Source organism: Bufo gargarizans, chromosome 2, assembly GCF_014858855.1.
Source record: "Bufo gargarizans isolate SCDJY-AF-19 chromosome 2, ASM1485885v1, whole genome shotgun sequence".
Classification (NCBI taxonomy): Eukaryota; Metazoa; Chordata; class Amphibia; order Anura; family Bufonidae; genus Bufo; species Bufo gargarizans.
This window is the reverse complement of record NC_058081.1, coordinates 570,988,795-571,008,431: the sequence shown is the minus strand read 5'-3', so window position 1 is coordinate 571,008,431 and position 19,637 is coordinate 570,988,795. Positions and strand designations below refer to the sequence as shown.

At 46.6% G+C, this 19,637-nt stretch overlaps 1 protein-coding gene across 1 annotated transcript in view; it reads right to left on the bottom strand.

The window, feature by feature from the left end:
• KMT5C (lysine methyltransferase 5C) overlaps positions 1 to 17,297 on the bottom strand; it is a 41,944-nt gene extending 24,647 nt beyond the window's left edge. Inside the window, exons 1-4 of the mRNA XM_044281724.1 lie at positions 17,192 to 17,297; positions 10,300 to 10,442; positions 8,640 to 8,799; positions 8,131 to 8,240 (exon numbers count right to left, since the gene is read on the bottom strand). Of these exons, the coding sequence (XP_044137659.1) occupies positions 8,131 to 8,240; positions 8,640 to 8,799; positions 10,300 to 10,409 (380 nt within the window). The 5' untranslated portion in view covers positions 10,410 to 10,442; positions 17,192 to 17,297. The remainder of the gene's footprint in view (positions 1 to 8,130; positions 8,241 to 8,639; positions 8,800 to 10,299; positions 10,443 to 17,191) is intronic.
• Between the last annotated feature and the right edge of the window lie 2,340 nt (positions 17,298 to 19,637).

Below are 19,637 nucleotides of genomic sequence, written 5' to 3'. Positions count from 1 at the left end.
ACCATTCCAAGTGTAGTGACTAGCAAACTGTAACACTGTCCCAGAAGGGGCAAGTACATCAGCCTGGATTTGGTAAAAAAAAAAAATATAAAATAAAAAGCCAGACATCCACGTCAGCAGGGGAAGTCTATAATGACTTGTAGAAAACCAGCTACCAGCAGAGCACAGTGAAACCCCCAGGAAAGGAACTGACAGGTGCAGACAACGGCTAGGCCCAAGGGAACGGCCCTTTTGTCATGTAGCACAACTAATCAGAGAACATAGGGGAGTACCAAGAACACCCGGACCAAGGCAGAACTACGGGGCCATGTCCGATACCAGAGCAAGCAGTGTCCTGTCACAGTAATATCAGAGAGGATGTCCAGCAAAGGCTCTTGTCCTTGACCACCCAGAGAGATTCTGTATGGTGGAGGACATCCAGCGATGACCCAAAACTGCAGTAGCGGCTGGGACTCACAAGGCTGCGTACTCCTGCAAGATAGAACATCTAGTGGTGATCCCTGTACTCTGCCAAAACTGCCATGTAACTCTGAAAAGAAAACAAAGCAGCAGAAATAACACGAGTACTCCATTGTGAAATGGGGTAACGCGGCAGTGCACCAAGCAGTAGTACTTTACAGGGTTGACAAAGAACAATCCTAGCATGCCAGCCAACAACCTGCCCACGGGGGGGCAGTTGTCTGGTGCTTAACAGGACTGGGAAGTCTTGTTAAATAGTGCGTCAGGCAAAGAGAAGACTTCGAGGGCCGCACCCGGTGTCAGATCTGAACAGGCCAGCAATATACTGAAACAAAGCAACTCTACTCTGGGGGGGGGGGGGGGGGGGGGGGGGGCAGCAGATTGTACCAATAGGGCATAGCTATATATAATAGGAGTAATGTGGCTGCATGGAGCTCATTATAAATGTGTAAAACACAGCTACAGCATATGGAGGCTGTACAGGTACTCTACCATTAGGGGAGAATACGGCTGTGTAGTGCAGACTTAAACCCAGACAGGTGTAAATGGTGCAGCATCTGGAGATGGTACCATAACTCCATTTAAGAGCGAAGTGATGCCTGCATAGTGTGCACTAGAACCAGAGCGGTAACATGGCTACCACATTAGAAGATTGCCTCTACACCTCGCCTAGTGAGGGGGAAATAGGGCTGCAAGGTGCACCATAGAACCAGAGAGGTGTAATGGCTACAGGAAATCTGGAGATGGTACAGGAACCCCTAACTCTAAAAGGAAGCAATGTGGCAGCTTGGTGCACACTACCCAGAAGATAATGGTTACAGCCTCTGCAGATGGAGCACCCGAGAACCAGACAAGTGTACTGACCACAGCATCTGGAGACGGTTACAGGTACTCTACCTATGACAGGAGCAATGGGGCTGCATGGTGTACCTATAAGAAGAAGTGCAAATGCTACAGCCCCTGGAGATGGAGCACCATAGGACCAGACAGGTGTAATATCTACAGCATCTGGATATGGTACAGGTACTCTACCTATGAAGGGAGCAATGTAGCTGCTTGGTGCACACTATAACAGATAGGTGCAAGAGCTACAGCACTTGAAGACGGCCTCTATACCTCGGCTGGAGGGGGAGAATACGGATGCATTCTGTACTGCAATGGCTCCAGGCACTCTGGTGAACCGCCATCTGAAAGTCCACTAGAGGGGATAGCAACCCTGGAGAGGAGAGGTTCTTCAGCAGGCATTTATCTTTAACCACCTGGAGGGAAGCTGTATGGTGGAAGACCGCCTGATGCTCTGTTACTGAGAGAGCAGAGGTGTCCAGAGGCAGCGGATGGAATGGCAGGGAAGGATTTGTCATCAGCCTCAGACCTGTCATGGAAGGAACCCGAGGATAGAGGTGACAACCCGAGGTAGGCAGAAGGATCCCTGGGAGGGCAGAGGTGGCTGCAAGTTTGGGCAGGCAACCGGTGCAGCGACTGCCATAGATCTGTAGAGTCACAGGATTCCCTATGGCATGGGACAGGGAAAAGGCCCAGTCAGGAGAGACTGACACAGAAGTGGGTTAGGGTGACATGAGAAGGCGGGGGTGGGCTACCGCTCACAAACAGGGACAGGAAAATCGCGCAAGTGATGCATTTATGACCTGTGCACGGACATCACCCCAGAGCAAACATTACTAGAGGTCAGTTACCTCATGGGGGAAAATTTAATAGGTATACAACATGATACTGGACGGTCTGGTCACCTCAGAAACAGAATCACTGGAGGGGGCTCAGGGAAGAAAAACGCCAGCCAGAGCCAGTCTTATCAGACCCCAGGCGCTGTCACCCGAAGAGGCGCTGCAGAGGGAACCAGGGAGGTTGCAGGAGAGGGTAACAAGATGGAGGCATCTTCTTCCAGGCAGAGGGAAGAGGCTCTGCCTCCAACAGAAAAGCCCACGCCTTGCCAGGATAGGACGAGAGGGTAGCCAGAGCGGCCAATGAGGAAGCCTGGGAAACCAAGGAGGGGGCAGGACGATCGCAGCAAGAGATGTACGCGATGGGAGGGGAGACGCAAGTCAAAGGAAGCACCCGTGGCCCTTGGACAGGCCGGGAGAGAGGAGAAGAAAAAAAAAAAAAAAAAAAACCTGCGCAATTAGACTTACCGGTAATTCCGTTTCCTTGAATCCACCATGACGGCCCACAATGAGATTGACCCTTGACCTCTAGGGGCAGGAACACAGAGTTTAAGAACCCCCCCACCCCTCAGTGCTTTACAAATTACCCGAAAGGTGGAACAGAAAGTAAAAGGATATTGATCCATACCCTTAAAACTCCTATTTATCCTTATATATTTTGTACCTTATTTTTTTTATTATAGATGAAAAATATTTTTTTTTTTTTGGGAAGGGGAATAGTATGGGCCGTCAGGGTGGATTCAAGGAAATGGAATTACCGGTAAGTCTAAATGCGTTTTTCCATTTCATCCACCATGACGGCCCACAATGAGATATATCAGATAACTAAGTGGGTGGGGATATCGCCTGTAAAACCCTCCGGCCGAAAAGAGCTTCATTCGAGTCCGGAAGATTAAGACAATAGTGTCTTACAAGAGTATTTGCGCTAGACAAGGTTGCAGCCTTACAAATTCGGTCCAGCAAGACCCCTCCTTTCTCAGCCCAAGAGGAGGCAGTGGCCCTAGTAGAGTGGGCCTTAACATTACCAGGACTGGGCTTTCCCTGAATCCTGTAACATTCGATGGTGGATCTGATCCATCTGGCTATGGAAGATTTAGCCAACTTTCCCTTATTTCTTCCTGAAAATTGAATAAGGAGATTGTTAGATATCCTAAAAGCTTTGGTAGAATCAAGGTAATTGATTACAGTATCCCTAACATCTAGAAGATATATCTTATCGCTATACGCTGTATACTTGGATTCAGGGATAGAGGGTAGGAAAATCTCCTGGTCTCGATGGAAAGAGACTACTTTAGGGAGGAAACCTGGATCTCTCCAATACGTCTGGCTGAGGTAATTGCAATCAAAAAGGCAGTCTTCAGGGAAAGGTTTTAAAGAGATCTCAGACAGTGGTACAAAGGGAGGTTTTGTTAGGCCTTCTAGGACAATGTTTAAGTTAAGTTGGAGCTCTAGATCTCAGAGAGGGTCTCAATCTTGAAACAGCTCTAAAGAACCTCCTGATCCATCTGTGATTGGCTAGGCTGCAGTCATAGAAGGAGCTGAGAGCAGAAATTTGGACTTTCAGAGTACTAGGTCTCAGGCCTAATTCTAGGCCGCACTGTAGGAAGTCAAATTCTATTGATGGGAGGAGAGGAGGTGTCTGGGCGCTCAACTCCTAACCAAGAACAGCATTTATTTCAGATCTTTTAGGTAGATGGAAGTCACCTTTTTCCTACTGGCCCTTACCCCGCTTTCACACCTGAGCGTTTCTCAAACGCGCGTTTTTTGTAATAGTAAACGCGCGTTTGGTGTGATTGACTGCAGTGTCCTATGGCCACAAACGCGCGTCAAAACGCCCCAAAGAAGCTCAAGTACTTGTTTGAGCGTCGGGCGTTTTACAGCGCGTTCGTACGCGCTGTAAAACGCCCAGGTGTGAACCATTCCAATAGGGAAGCATTGCTTTTCATGTCTTGAGCGTTTTACAGCGCGTTTGAACGCGCTGTAAAACGCTCAGGTGTGAACTTAGGGTTAGAGTGAGAATCACCTTTTCCGAAAGACCCCTGCTTCTTAACGTCTCGCTCTCAGGATTCAGGCTGACAGTTTGAATATCCCTGGGTCCGGATAAAGAAGAGGGCCCTGGACTAGAATGTCCCTCTGGAAAGGAATCTCCCACAGTTCTTCCAGCGATAGCTGTTCAACTCCTCTTTGGCCATAGGGGGGCTATTAGGATGAGAGTAGTTGGTTCCCCTAGGAACTTCTGGATAACCCGAGGTAATAGAGGTATTGGGGGAAAGGCGTAGGCTAATTTCCATTTCCAATGTATTGACAGAGCATCTATTGCCCATGGTCTGTCTTCTAGGTTTAGGGAGCAAAAACGTTCTACCTGCGTATTTTTCCTGGAGGCGAATAAGTCTATTTCCGGTTGGCCCCATCTTTCCGAGATCTTCCGGAAGATACTCCTGTTCAGAGACCATTCTCCTGGATCTATTCGCTCTCTGCTCAGGAAGTCTGCTACTGTATTTTCGCAACCCCTTAGGTGGATGGCGGAGAGTGATAAAGTGTTCTATTCAGCCCAGGAGAAGATTATTTTTGCTGCCGCACCCAGAAGACGTGACCTTGTCCCTCCTTGGTGTCGCAGATATGCCACTGTTGTGGTATTGTCGGACATTATACTTAAGTGTCGCCCTCTTAAAAGGCGCTCTCCTTTTGATAACGCTTCCAGGACCGCATACAGCTCTCTGTAATTGGAGGATCTGCCTCTTATATCGGCTGGCCAGGTACCCTGCAGAAGATGGTCTCCTATTTTTGCTCCCCAGCCTCCGAGGCTTGCGTCCGTGATTACTTGAACAGCTGGATGGTTCTGCCACTGTAGACCTCTGAACAGTCTTTACCTTCCACCAATTTAAATCCGTCTTTACGGACTGTGGAATCCGAGAACTTCTGTCTAAGCTTACTTGCTTTCCGTCCCATATACTCAGAATCTAACTCTGGATAACCCTTGTGTGGCCTTGGCACCATGCAACCGAGGGACTGCAGGAGGTTAGACTTCCAAGACGACTCATGGCCTTTCTGATGGAGCAATTGCGAGCACTCTGGAACATTCAGATTTTTTCTATCAGCGCTGTAGCCTTTTCCTGAGGGAGAAAGGTTTTCAACAGGGATGAGTCCAGTTCCACACCCAGGAACCTTATTCTTCTGGATGGAATTAGAGTGGATTTTTTTATATTTATGATCCAACCGAGATTTTTTAGAAATTCTGAGAATCGTTGCTAATAGATTTCGGATTCTGTTTTGCCCAGAATTAAGAAGTTGTCGAGATATGGGATAATTGTTATTCCTTCCTGACGAAGGTAGGCCACCATCTCTACCACGACTTTTGTGAAGACCCTGGGTGCCGAGGAGATGCCGAAAGGAAGGGCAACATATTGAAAGTGATGGATTGACCCGTCCAGGCCCTTTTAGAGCGAATCTTAAATATTTCTGGGAGAGATGATTAATAGGGACATGGTAGTAAGCGTCTGAGATCGATTGACAACATGAACGCCCCTTTCTGGATCAGAGGGATTATGGATGGGATGGTTTCCATCCTGAACCTCCTGTATAGAATAGACCTGTTTAGGGGTTTTAGGTTTATTATAGTACGAAAGGATTGTTTTTTTTTTTTTTACTAAAAAGAGGTTGGAATAAAAACCTCTCCTTTCTTCTAGGATAGGAACCTTTTGAAATACCCCTAGATCTAAGAGTTCCTGGATGCCCTGCCAAATTTTTGGAAGTTCTGTTTTGCACTGGGGTGAGATGCAGAATCTTCTTGGGGGGGGGGGGGGGGGGGACTGATTTGAATTCTATTTTGTAGCCTTGAGACTACGTTTAGAACCCAGGGATTTGAGATGACCCGTTTCCAGGAAGATAGAAAACCCAACAGTCTCCCCCCTACTCTGGAGTCATTGCTGTTTATTCTGTCTATTCTGGGGGTTGAAGCCTCTTCCCCCTTTTGGATAGCTCCATCTGCCAGTTTTTCCTTTCCCCCTGTAAGATCTCTGCTGCAGCTGGAACTGACGAAAGGGCTTCTTTTTTGATTCTTTGTCCTGCGGAAAACCCTTCTTTTATCTGCTGCTCCCTCTAGGATCTTATCCAGAGTGGGACCGAAGACAAATTCCCCAGAAAAGGGGAAAGAACAGAGTTTGGCCTTGGATGCTTTTTCCCCCAGACCAGGCCTTCATCCATAATGCTCGCCGGGCTGCATTAGAAAGAGCAGCATCTTTGGCTGAGAAACGGATGGATTCTGCCGAAGCATCAGCCAAGAATGCTGTGGCAGAGTGAAGGAGGGGGATAGAATCCCTGATCTCTTCCCTGGGAGTTTTGTTTATTAGGTGCCCATCCAGTTCTCCTAGCCATATATACATAGCCCTGGCAACGGAGGTAGCTGCAATATTAGTTTTCACCCCGAACATAGCTGATTCCCAGGATCTTTTTAGGAGCCCATCTGCCTTCCTATCCATAGGATCACCCAACTGCGAGGAGTCTTCAAAGGGTAAAGCGGTCTTCTTTACTACTTTGGCAACCTGTAAGTCGACTTTAGGGGTCAGATTATATAATTTGCATTCAGCTGGGTCAAAGCAGAGTCTATGCCTGAACTCCTTGGGAACTCCTAATCTTTTTTCCGGGTCCGACCACTCTTCCATCATCATCTCTTATATTTTCATTAATGGGAAAAACTATTGAAGTTTTAGATCTAAGACCCCCAAACATCTCATCCTGTACAGTACGGGGCTTAGGGGTATCCTCAATTCCCATTGTGGATCTGACCGCTCTTAGTAACTCCTTCATCTCGTCAGCTGAGAAGAAATATTTTTTATTCTCGTCCAGAATTTCCCCGTCAGACAAGGGTTCCTCATTAGGAAATTGTCTGGATGAGGCGGAGGCTACCTCAACATCCTCGCCGTCAGAAGAGGAGATAACGGATAGTTTGCGTTTCTTAGGAGGGTTGGGGTTACTAGCGGGGGCAGACATGGTGGCTAAAGAAGACTTGATCTCGTCCACTATAAAGGACTTCATTTCAGAGAGACTATCTGGTTGCTCTTTCCATATTTCCGCTGTACAAGGTTTGCACAGCCTCTTTTTGTAATTCTCAGGGAGATGCTTGGAACAAGCACAGCATTTTAAGAGCTTAACTTTGGATTTTGACTCCTTGCTGCGTGAGCCTGCGCCGCATCAGCCTATTAGAGGGTACATGCGCCGCCCAGCCCGCCTCCTAAAGCACTCCATGCGCCACACCTGCTCCCCCTGCCGGTCACGAGCGCCCGGCCCGCCTCCAGGAAGAAGGGACGCCGAGCGCAGCACGCGAGACGCCTAGTTAAGCCGGCACCCCCGACTGCTTCCCGGAGGAGGGAAGGAAGCCTGAAGGTATGGGAGGACCACAGGCCTCGGCGTAAGCCAAGAGGAGGGCCTTTGTTGCTCCATGCTGGCCAGCCTTAGCCCATGCCACGGGAGGCCAGCAGGAGATGCCTGTAAAAGAATAAAGCTATTATCCTCCTGAAAGGAGGACTCTCCACGTGTTGGCCCCTGTAGGGGCAGGAAAGCACTGAGGTGGAGGGGTGGGGGATTCTTAAACTCTGTGTTCCTGCCCCTACAGAGGTCAAGGGTCAATCTCATTGTGGGCCATCATGGTGGATGAAATGGAGAAGTGGCCTAGTCCCGGCAAAAGCTGGGGACTAAAGTAGATGGAAGGGCTGGAGAGAAGAGCCCCGGGCGGTGTAGAAGGCACCCAGAACCCCAGTTAAGGTAAAACACCCCCAGGCCAGAGGGAACCAACACACACACAAACTGAATAACCTAGTGCTGTGGAGAGTGTATAGCCCACCTGGGCGGAACCAACCTTTTTGATGTCTAGTGCCTCCTAGTGGTAGCTGGGCGTATACCCATGGTACTGTGTCCTCCAATGCCATTAACGAGAAATACCAGTTTCTGAAGTGAGACAACCCCCCTTTAACTTATTTATTCACAACTTACATACCAAGGTTTTGTAGCAACAACTTTGGCTCCATTTGTTTCCAAGGAGTACCGATTGCAAGATTTGATCATGAAGCCACATTCTGGTAGAAACATTCGCAGATATCGGAATATCTAGAAGAAACCCAAAAATTAAAGTGCAGTAAGTTCCAGTTTACTCTGCATCCAGTGCAGATAGATGACAAAAAGATTTAAAGGCGCAAAGCAATATGAAGCTAGAATTACAGATGATTCCTACCATTAAACAGACCATTCTGCCATTTTATTAAATAGTTTTTTTATTTCTCATTGACAAAAATATTCGCCTTCAACTGAATGGGGGGGGGGGGGATGACTGACTGCCCATAAAAAAAAAAAAAAAAAAATATATATATTTTGTCTTACAGCAGTTATTCACCTCAGACCACCAATGCTAGAAATGGGGACACAACATGATTTCTGTCCTACTCAAAAATCAAACTAATGCAGACGTTAGCCACAGCTTTGTGACTTGTCTATGAACACAACACTTACATGTGTCTTTAGCATGGCTTCCTGCTGCGGGGTCCGGTGTTTGAGGTAATGGTTAGCCCCAGTTACGAGCGAATGGAAGGCTGCCTCCAAGTCCTTCTTCTTTCGGAATGTATGCAGCGCCTCCCGTAAGTGATGCCGTCTCCTTATAGAAGGCAAAGGACTGCAAAACAGACACTTGTAAATAAAATCCATCAAATACCATTCTGGTTTACTCATGTTCCACCTGTATTCTCTCTTGCAAAATAACTCCAATCTAATAAAAATCTGTCAAACAGTAAAAACATCCCACTGATCCAGAGAATAAAAAAAAAAAAAAAAAAAAAAAAAAAGGGGCGTGTTAACCCCTCAAAGCCCCTTTCACTCATTCCCAACCATTGCCCTACATAAACCAACTGACAAACTGCATCTGCCAAATAAAATTCTGATAGTAACACTTTATGTGTTTTTATTTTCTGATTGTAGACTTTATTCTCTTCCCTGAACATGATTATGGGGCGGCCATCTTGCCCAAGCTGTTCTTAACAGCATTTAGAAAACATTAAGAAAGTTGCTTTACGGCAGCCCCATGGTCCATAGACACAATGGTCAGGAGGGGACCTCATTGACTTCCATAGCAGAGTTCTAGACATGCTCTGTGACCTGTGCAGAGGTCATTGTACAAGGAAAGAATAGAGAAGCTCTGACATTCACCTACTGTGAATGTTGGATCCTGTCTGTCTTATCTGTACACAGAGGTTATATCATTACAGGCAGGCTTAGAATGACAGCTAAGCAGGTAACTGCAGTAAAGTGATCTATACAGACCAAGAAGTGGCGCCAATTATTAGACATGGTGGCCAGTGCAAAAGACAGGATTTGGGGTTTTAGTTTAAAGGGAACCTGTCACCTCTACTATGCTACCCTCACTGAGCATTTCTAAATGTTCATTGTGTTACCCTAAACATATAAATTACACTTTTTTAATTTCGTTTGCAGACGAATTCAATAAGTATTATGCATTTTTGTACATTAACATAAGTCATATCTTACTTGTGTGACCAAAGTCATATTTTCAAGGTCTGACTCATCTCAGGTTAATTTGCATATGTATAAAAAAATTTTTTTTTTTTTTTTTTTTACACAATAAAAGCACACAGAGCTATGGGGACTGGGTATTGCGGATGTGCTAGTGGCCTCAGCTCTGTACCCAAAATCCAGGTGACAGGTTCCCTTTAAAGGCCATTTTCTTATGACACATTCCCTTTAAGTTTTAGGGTCTTGGGGGAGAGGAACAGATATTTAGACCTCTTACCGAAGCTCATACAATTAAAATGATGAATCTCCATACAGCATTCAAATGAAGTTTTGAGAGAATAGACTTTAGATCTATGAGCCAAAGCTCGATTCGCTCAACACTAGCTGCAGCAGCCACATGTCCTGTGTCATAACTGATGGCGATCTGCAGATGCGGAGTAGGAACAAAGGAGCTGGAAACCAGAGGTGGGAATCAGGCAAGTAAGTTTCCCTCCGCAGGTGCGAGCACACTGGGTGGTCTGCTAGAAAAGCCACCGGGGGTATACCAAATCAATGTCAAACAAAACACATAACTAAGCAAGGCTTCAAAAAAATAACAAGCAATGGGATGAGAACAAGACGGAGTTCTGCAGAGCAGCCGACGCACCTTACGTTCATTTTGTGTGTTCTGAATCCTAGGTATGGATCAAGCACCAAACTAGTGGCCAAGTCATCATTTTCACACAGCTCCCTTGCGGACAATCTGTTAGAACCCATAGTATTATCTGCTTTGGATCATGCTGCAAGTATCTGGTAATCAGAAAGAAAAAGGTTACAGGTAGAGCAGCAATAATACGACATTACAACTTCTCAATATGCCAATAAAAAATAAAATAAAGGGCAAATAGATATATATATCTATCTAACTTTTTTTTCTTGCCACCAGATGCACAAGTCTGCATGGAATTTGTGCACTTTTTGGCTGCAATGTTTTCCTTTTTTCTTATTATGTTGCAGCTATATTTTGCTGTGGTTTAAATAGTCTTTAATATTGTTGATTTATCCTCTGCATAGGTCATCGGTATCTGGGCGGTGGGTGTCAGACATCTGGGACCCCCACCAATCAGCTGTTTGAGAAGGCTGCGGCGCTTGCAGGAGCACCGCCGCCTTCTTGCAGCTTTGCCTAGGCCAGTGACGTCACTTTCATTGATCATGTGTCCTAGGAACAGCCGCTATACTATGTACGGCACTGTGCTTGGCGAGCCAGTGTCTTCTCCAACAGCTGATTGTCGAGTCCTTTAAGACTCTGGGGGTTTCATTACACCTAGCACCCACTGCACCTCATTAGAACTAAATCTAATCACATCTGCTACAGAGTTAAATTCCTATAGGAATCACTGCATTATACCACATACATGCATTGTGTGCACAGGGAATAGCACATGCCTGTAATCAGACAAAAGACCAGCTTTAAAGCAATAATCTTTTAAGCACAACAGGAATAAAGAAAATACAGAATGTCCAAGAAAACACACATTGTGCATGGAAATTTTTTTTTTTTTTTTTTTTTTTTTAATGCCAATTTATGACTTCACTGACAACTAAATCCTCACTTTCCCCTGAAGTGATCCACTCATACAGATGTATACAGTAACCATGCAGCAGCCCAAAAATGCAGGGTTAAAAAAATAAAATAAAAAAATAAAAAAAAATACTTCTGGACTTTGTGGTGTGGGCAGCAACGATGGCCCAGGTTTACTATCATGTCTGACAAAAATCTGTCCTAAAAAAGTGGCGCATCGGAAGTGTCCATCTCTGCACCAGATTTCTGAGCCCCTGTGATGAGCCTGCTGCAGGTCCAGACAGTGCGACTAAGCTGACGCCAATGTTTAGCGACAGAATTTTGCATATGTAAAGCAGGTGCAGAGCGCGTATGTGCTAAAAACAGGATTGATCCCTGCAGAGGGAATGAAAGGGAGGGAATGCTCTAAGGAACATCTTTTAATTCTTCCCTCCGCTGGGATCAATTTCTGTTTTCTGCAAAAATAAGAAATATACTCCCAAAGCCCCCCCCCCTCCCCCATGTAAACAGACCTGCACTTTCACCAAATTGCAATTTTTGCAGAACCCCCGCAGTAATGCAATGTGTGAACATCCTACAGCCATTTTCTTCAGCCTAGAAATTAATTATATGATCTTTGAGTAAAACTACACATTTCTACTCGATTTAGGCCTAGTCACACGTCAGCAATTCCCAGACGGCACATGCACCCATTCATTTTAATGTGTTCCACATATCACCGTTTTACCCTGGTCCGTGATTTCCGCACAGAAGCGTGCCCCATTTTGTCCGTTTATGGATCCATCACGCCCATTATGTATGCCATATGTGTTTAATGAACCATTAAGAGGAGATTCTGTGAAAATAAATTTTTAGACAAAAAACCTAAGACTAGCTTTTTACCCAAAAGTGGGGTAAAAAAAGGCAGTGCGCCTTATGAAGTGAATTTTTAGACAAAAAAAAAACAAAAAAACGGATTCTTCACAGAAATTGTTATGGATGAATCACTGACCATCTTATCACAGATTTTATCATGGACAGACGTGTGAAGGAGACCTTATGTTACAACAACATCTTTGGCATTATTAAAAGGGAGTCTGTCCCCAGGAACGCCACTGATAAACCAGGCACAACGCCTTGTAGGACTAGCTGAGCTGAATGAGATCCATTGCTTCATTCTGGAGAAAAAAAGTACTTTTGATCCATATGTATATTAGCAGTGCACCCTTGGTCCTCCTGCTTCCTTGCCAGACCCTCTGTCTCCTTCGACAGGACCAGGTTCCTGTATAGTCATCTTGCCCAGACCTGTCAATCAAGGAGAGGGGGCCATGTAGCAGTTGGACCCCGATCAAGCATTGGCTTTCATAGAGCATGAATGGAGCGGCACAACCCACTGCTGACCACCAGTCCAGTCATTCTCCCAGTGTGAATGGAGCAGCAGTGCAGATGTGCGAGCCATACTCTTCACGGTACATGGGACTGATGGAGGCTGTTCTTGTGATGGGTGTAAGTCGCAGTGTTTGGACCTCCAGCAATTAGTCATCACCTAGCCTGTGGTTAAATAGGGCCAACCTGTGACAAGCAACATTACATAGGACCTTTCACTACTCCTGACATGTCTGTTTTAATAGCTACAGTGGAGGAAATAATTATTTGACCCCTCACTGATTTTGTAAGTTTGTCCAATGACAAAGAAATGAAAAGTCTCAGAACAGTATCATTTCAATGGTAGGTTTATTGTAACAGTGGCAGATAGCACATCAAAAGGAAAATCGAAAAAATAACTTTAAATAAAAGATAGCAACTGATTTGCATTTCATTGAGTGAAATAAGTATTTGAACCCTCTAACAAAAAAAGACTTAATACTTGGTGGAAAAACCCTTGTTTGCAAGCACAGAGGTCAAACGTTTCTTGTAATTGATGACCAAGTTTGCGCACATTTTAGGAGGAATGTTGGTCCACTCCTCTTTGCAGATCATCTCTAAATCCCTAAGGTTTCGAGGCTGTCTCTGTGCAACTCTGAGCTTGAGCTCCCTCCATAGGTTTTCGATTGGATTAAGGTCCGGAGACTGACTAGGCCACTCCATGACCTTAATGTGCTTCTTCTTGAGCCACTCCTTTGTTGCCTTTGCTGTATGTTTTGGGTCATTGTCGTGCTGGAACACCCATCCACGACCCATTTTCAGTTTCCTGGCAGAGGGAAGGAGGTTGTCGCTCAGGATTTCACGATACATGGCTCCGTCCATTTTCCCGTTTATGCGAATAAGTTGTCCTGTGCCCTTAGCAGAAAAACACCCCCAAAGCAAAATGTTTCCACCCCCATGCTTGACGGTGGGGACGGTGTTTTGGGGGTCATAGGCAGCATTTTTCTTCCTCCAAACACAGCGAGTTGAGTTAATGCCAAAGAGCTCTATTTTGGTCTCATCAGACCACAGCACCTTCTCCCAGTCACTCTCTGAATCATTCAGGTGTTCATTGGCAAACTTCAGACGGGCCTGCACATGTGCCTTCCTGAGCAGGGGGACCTTGCGAGCCCTGCAGGATTTTAATCCATTGTGGTGTAATGTGTTTCCAATGGTTTTCTTGGTGACTGTGGTCCCTGCTAATTTGAGGTCATTAACTAACTCCTCCCGTGTAGTTCTAGGATGCTTTTTCACCTTTCTCAGAACCATTGACACCCCACGAGGTGAGATCTTGCGTGGAGCCCCAGAGCGAGGTCGATTGATGGTCATTTTGTGCTCCTTCCATTTTCGAACAATCGCACCAACAGTTGTCACCTTCTCTCCCAGCTTCTTGCTAATGGTTTTGTAGCCCATTCCAGCCTTGTGCAGGTCTACAATTTTGTCTCTGACATCCTTGGACAGCTCTTTGGTCTTTCCCATGTTGGAGAGTTTGGAGTCTGCTTGATTGATTCTGTGGACAGGTGTCTTTTATACAGGTGACTAGTTAAGACAGGTGTCCTTAATGAGGGTGACTAATTGAGTAGAAGTGTCTAACCACTCTGTGGGAGCCAGAACTCTTAATGGTTGGTAGGGGTTCAAATACTTATTTCACTCAATGAAATGCAAATCAGTTGCTATCTTTTATTTAAAGTTATTTTTTCGATTTTCCTTTTGATGTGCTATCTGCCACTGTTACAATAAACCTACCATTGAAATGATACTGTTCTGAGACTTTTCATTTCTTTGTCATTGGACAAACTTACAAAATCAGTGAGGGGTCAAATAATTATTTCCGCCACTATACATGCATTCCCCCATGTACTAGCAGTTCTGGAACATCTATTCTTATGTCCCCATGTCATACCATTCCTTTATTATTCCTACTAGTAGTTATGAATGAATTACTAGCAGGCTGCAGTAAGGGGTGTACCTGCACAGTCTGACCATTGGATAGAGTCAGACTCTGCAGGTATACCCCCCCCAACTGGTTATCTCCCCTCTGTACCCTTACTGAAGGCTAATAGCAATTCACTCATAACTTCTAGTAGGAATAATAAAGGAATGGCACAAAAGAGCCATAAGAACAGAGGCTCCAGAATTTTTACATGGGGAATGCATGTCGCTATTAAAACAGGCATGTCAGGAGTGGCGAGGATAAATTTGCCACAAATTGGTCAAAAAGGGCATTAGTGACTTTCAGTCCCCCACCATCATTCAACAATCCCTATAAGACTTTTAATCGCCACCCTTGTACCTGCCAAGTTCTCCCTGTATCCAGTAGATAGAATTACCACCATGGGCAGCGATTAGAGCGGCAGATGCCAGCTTCATAGCCAGGGCACCCTACACTCTACTCACCGCACATACCTCTATAATTAAGGGGCTGTCACCAGAGACCCTATAATACCAGAGCATCTGAGATTCCTCAGGGAACTTGCTTCCAAAGCCTCTGTAAGCTCCTAACCCCCTGATGGCACGGACACAGGAGCTGCCAACAGCAAGGTAAAGGTTCACGGGTCCAACTCAAACAGGAGCGCTTGAGCCAGCCCAAAATGTACACTTGTGGACGTTCGATACCCTTAATGACACTCTTCGATGTCAGAGGTTTTCAAAGACCACCTGCACACAACCATATCTGTTCCCAACTGAGTCCTGCACTTTTCTCAGCCTTCATTGTAGAAACGCCTATTGTTGTCTGCAAAACCGATAAGAATAGTAGTACATCCTCTATGTGGAGAGAATAATTATATCTATATCAGCAACATGAGGAGTGATTGATTCCGCCGCCCAAGAACAGCACCACACCTGTCCACAGGTTATGTGTGGTATTGCAACCATGTCCTGTTCCCTTGAATGGAGCTGGGCTGCAACTTCAGACAAGTCGTAGACAGGTGCGGTGCTGCTTCTGGAATAGAGCACCCGGGTTTTAGAATCCTGGACAACCCCTAAAAAAAATAAAACTTATATGTACCGTATTTCCCCACACCATAAGGGTGCATTCATACGACTGTATGCATTTACTGTCCGCAAAACCCATATCCACAAAAAATACGGATAAGTCCATGTCGCATCCGTGTTTTTTTTTGCAGATCCATTGTAACAATACCCATCCTTGTCTACAAAACAGACAAGAATAGGACATGTTCTATCTTTTTTGCTGGATTGCGGATCGGACATACAGATGCGGACAGCACACAGTGGTTTGCATTTTTTTGCGGACCAGTAGAAATTAATGAGTCTCCATCCTATCTGATGGGGGAGGGGGGGGTGAACGCACACACGGATTGGACGCAGACCAAACACATGTTCGTAAAAATGGGACCCAAGACTAGCTTTTTTTTTACCCAAAAGTGGGGTAAAAAAGGCAGTGCGCCTTATGAAGTGAATTAATGTGAGCTCATCAGTTATGGAACACAAAATAGGAGCGGTGAATATAGCCCTCCAGTTGCTGGCTGTACTCACCACACCCCAGTCTTCTGCTGGGTGCCATGCTGTCTCCTAGCCACGTACAGTGGCAGGATGCAGTGTGACGTCGGGTCACAGTACAGCAAGGCGCCGGCAGAACACCAGGGAGCACTGGATCTGCAAGTGTCGGTGCAATCCAGAGCAGGAGAGGAAAGTTATTTTATGTCTGATATGATGAAGAATTTTTTTTGTTTTCTTATTTCCCTCCTCTAAACCTATAGTACGAGAAATACTGATCACTTGTACCGTCCAGCACTTAAAGGGGATCTCCAGGCCTTGGTGAAAATCCGTGTGCTGATGATCTGCTAGGCCCCTGTGACTGGAGGCGCTCTTCTGCTCAGCTGTATACTGGAAGCCTCAGGAACACATCTGACGGAGGCCCCTGATCACTGACTGAATGGAGCTGCTCGGCTATCTACACGCCATGCTCACCGGAGAGACCGCAACAAACCAGAGGCGGTCAGTGGTGAGGAGGTGCCAACAATCTGCACCATCCATCAGTCTCTGAGTGGAACCCACAAGGATAACAGGCACTTCTTATTCTCCCCATGCTGAAGACAAAAGATCTACAGGATGTAAATAGAGCATCAGAATCCTGAACATGTGATCACCACCCAACACCCCCAAGAGATGTACTGGCTGCAAACCATCCCCACTGTGTACATAACAGGTGCAAATATTCATCTACACAAGCGTCGCCCACATAGTCTAAGAGGAGGAGTTCTCCTTAAATGTGAGGGGAAGGAGCCTTCAAGGGGTAGGGATTCCGATCAGTAATCCCCTGAAAGAGCACAAGCGGCAGATAACTGGGAGCAATAGGCTGCTGCAGTGAGGCGTGGAACTACAAGCCCCAGCAAGACCCGTGCGCCTGTACATGTGCAGGCTCGGGCCCGTTATCAGCCACTTCCCGCGCACTGCTAGGCCCCGCAAGCAGGAAACCCCCTTCACTGCCGTGCCCGGCAGCTCATGTTTCCGCTCCCAGAATCCTTTGCAAGGCGGGCTTTTATCCCGACCTGACCCTGCTGTCTAGGGCTCGCTCTACGTCCCAACGGCAAACGCTTCGTCCCCCCTCACCATAACGCAACCTTACCGAGCCTGTGCGTCCGTTCTGTGGTCTTCCACCCGTATTTCACTCTCACGCTTCCGCCCTTCTCCGTAGCTTCCCCCCTCTTCTTTTTTTCTTTAGTAGTAAGTCCCGCCCACGTTAGCTAAGCCGCGCTCTTCATTGGACTAGATGGTCTGACCTCTTTTTCCTAATAGGCTGTTACAAACGTCAATCAAGCACCGGGGAGGATTTCGTTGGTCAGAATTTATGTCAATTTAATGGTTGAGAAGAGAGGCTCCTCCCACTTTGCGCGTAACCTATTCTGAGGGTGCAGCGCGTGGTGGGGTAACTGTCCGTTACTTACCTTCTCTGACCCTGCCGTCTGCGCATGCACAATGCACATACGTGTCTGGATAATACGTTAATTCATTCTCATATGATATGCCCCCATTGTCTTATAGGTGCTGGGACCCGCACCTATATAGAGAATGGAGCCCCGCAAGGTGGTGGCTGTAGGACTGGTGTTCTGTCAGAAAACCTTAAAGGCAGGCTCGGACTGGCCCACAGGGGTACAGGGGAATCCCCCGGTGGGCCCCTGAGCAAGGTGGGCCCCTAGTCTCCCACCCCCTGCACAAGTGGCACATCACACAGTAGACTTACTGTACTGAATACATATATTCAATGTACAGCACCTCAACCAGCCTATGTTCATATAAAAAACTTGTTAGATTATTTATTATATTTGAATGCATCCGTACGGTGGGCCCCCAAATAAATTTTACTGTGGGCCCTAGGTGCCCCAGTCCGACACTGCTTAAAGGGGTTGTCTCATCTCAGACAATGGGGGCATATCGCTAGGATATACCACCATTGTCTTACAGGTGCGGGTCCCACCGCTGGGACCTGCACCTATATCGAGAACGGAGCCCCGCAAGTGAAGGAGAGCACACTGCGTATGCGCAGCCTCTCTCCATTCATTTCTATAGGGCCTCCGAAAACCCCATAGAAACGAATGGGAGCATGGGCCGTGCATGCACAGCACTCTCCCATTCACATGCACAGCACTCTCCCATTCACTTCTATGGGAGAGGCGGGGATTAGCGCTTGGTGGTGGACGGACCCCGGGAAATCTGGGGTCCTCCAGTTACAGCGCTCCCTTCTCGATATAGGGGTGGGACCCGCACCTATCAGACAATGGAGGCATATCCTAGCGATATGCCCCCATTGTCTAAGATGAGAATACCCCTTTAAATCGTCAGATTCCCTTACCCGACGTGACCTCCGGGGATGTGCGCCTCTGCGCAAGCGCAGTAGCAGGGCATGGGTAAGGTAAAATTACAGTGAGCGTTGACTCATGGACACGCCCCAACCACGCGTGCGCTTGACGGTCTTTTGTCTTGTTAAATCTCCTTACCCTCACACTGTGCACGCGCGGATTGAAGCCAGCCAGCAATGAATCTGAAGCGCGCTGTGTAGTGAGGGTAAGGAGATTTTAAAATCCGTGCGTGCGCAGTGTGAGGGTAAGGAGATATAACAAGACAAAAGACCGTCAGATCTCCTTACCCTGAGAGGACACGCGCGGTTGGGTGCACACACGGTGTCCATGCGCGCGTCCATGAGTCAACGCTCACTGTAATTTTAACTTACCCATGCCCTGGTACTGTGCCTGCGCAGAGGCGCCGTGCCGTGGTACTGCGCTTGTGCGGAGGCCCACGCCCACGGAAGTCACGTGGGCTAAGGGAATCTGACGATTTAAGGTTTTATGACAGAACACTGGTTCCCCATAGAAGTGAATGGGAGCGTACCGCATGTGCTCGGCCCCCGCTCCCATTCATTTCTATGCGGCCGAGGGAAATAGCCGAGCCAGCGCTCATCTATTTTTGCTGGCCCCATAGAAAATGAGTGGAGGGTGGCTTCTGATGCGCAGTGCGCCCTTCTTCACTTGCGGGGCTCCGTTCTCGTTATAGGTGCGGGACCCGCACCTATAAGACAATGGGGGTATATCCTAGTGATATGCCCCCATTGTCCATGATGAGACAACCCCTTTAACCCTTTGGCTACCAGAGGTTTTTTAGTTTTTGCGTTTTAATTTTTCTTCCCTATTTCTGTGAGCCATAACTTTTTTTAATATTTTCGGTCACATAGCTGTATGAGGGCTTATTTTTTGCGGGACAAGTTGTACTTTCTAATGCCACCATTAATTATGACATAAAATGTTGTGGGAAGCGGTAAAAAAATTCCAAATGCTTACTTTTGCTCATTTCTTATCCTGGCCTGTCATCTGGTGGCCAAAATAAGAATTGCAGTATGAATACTGTTTGCCTCACTAAGTAAGGCTTACAGTATTCAGCGCAACTACCTATGCCCGGATTGGACACACGGGGCATAGGTAGGGGTTTTTGTGCATTTAGGTGCCGTGATCTCACTTGATCATTGCATCTAAAGCATTTAATTACCGCGATCGGCATTATTGCAGGTCACAGTAATTAAC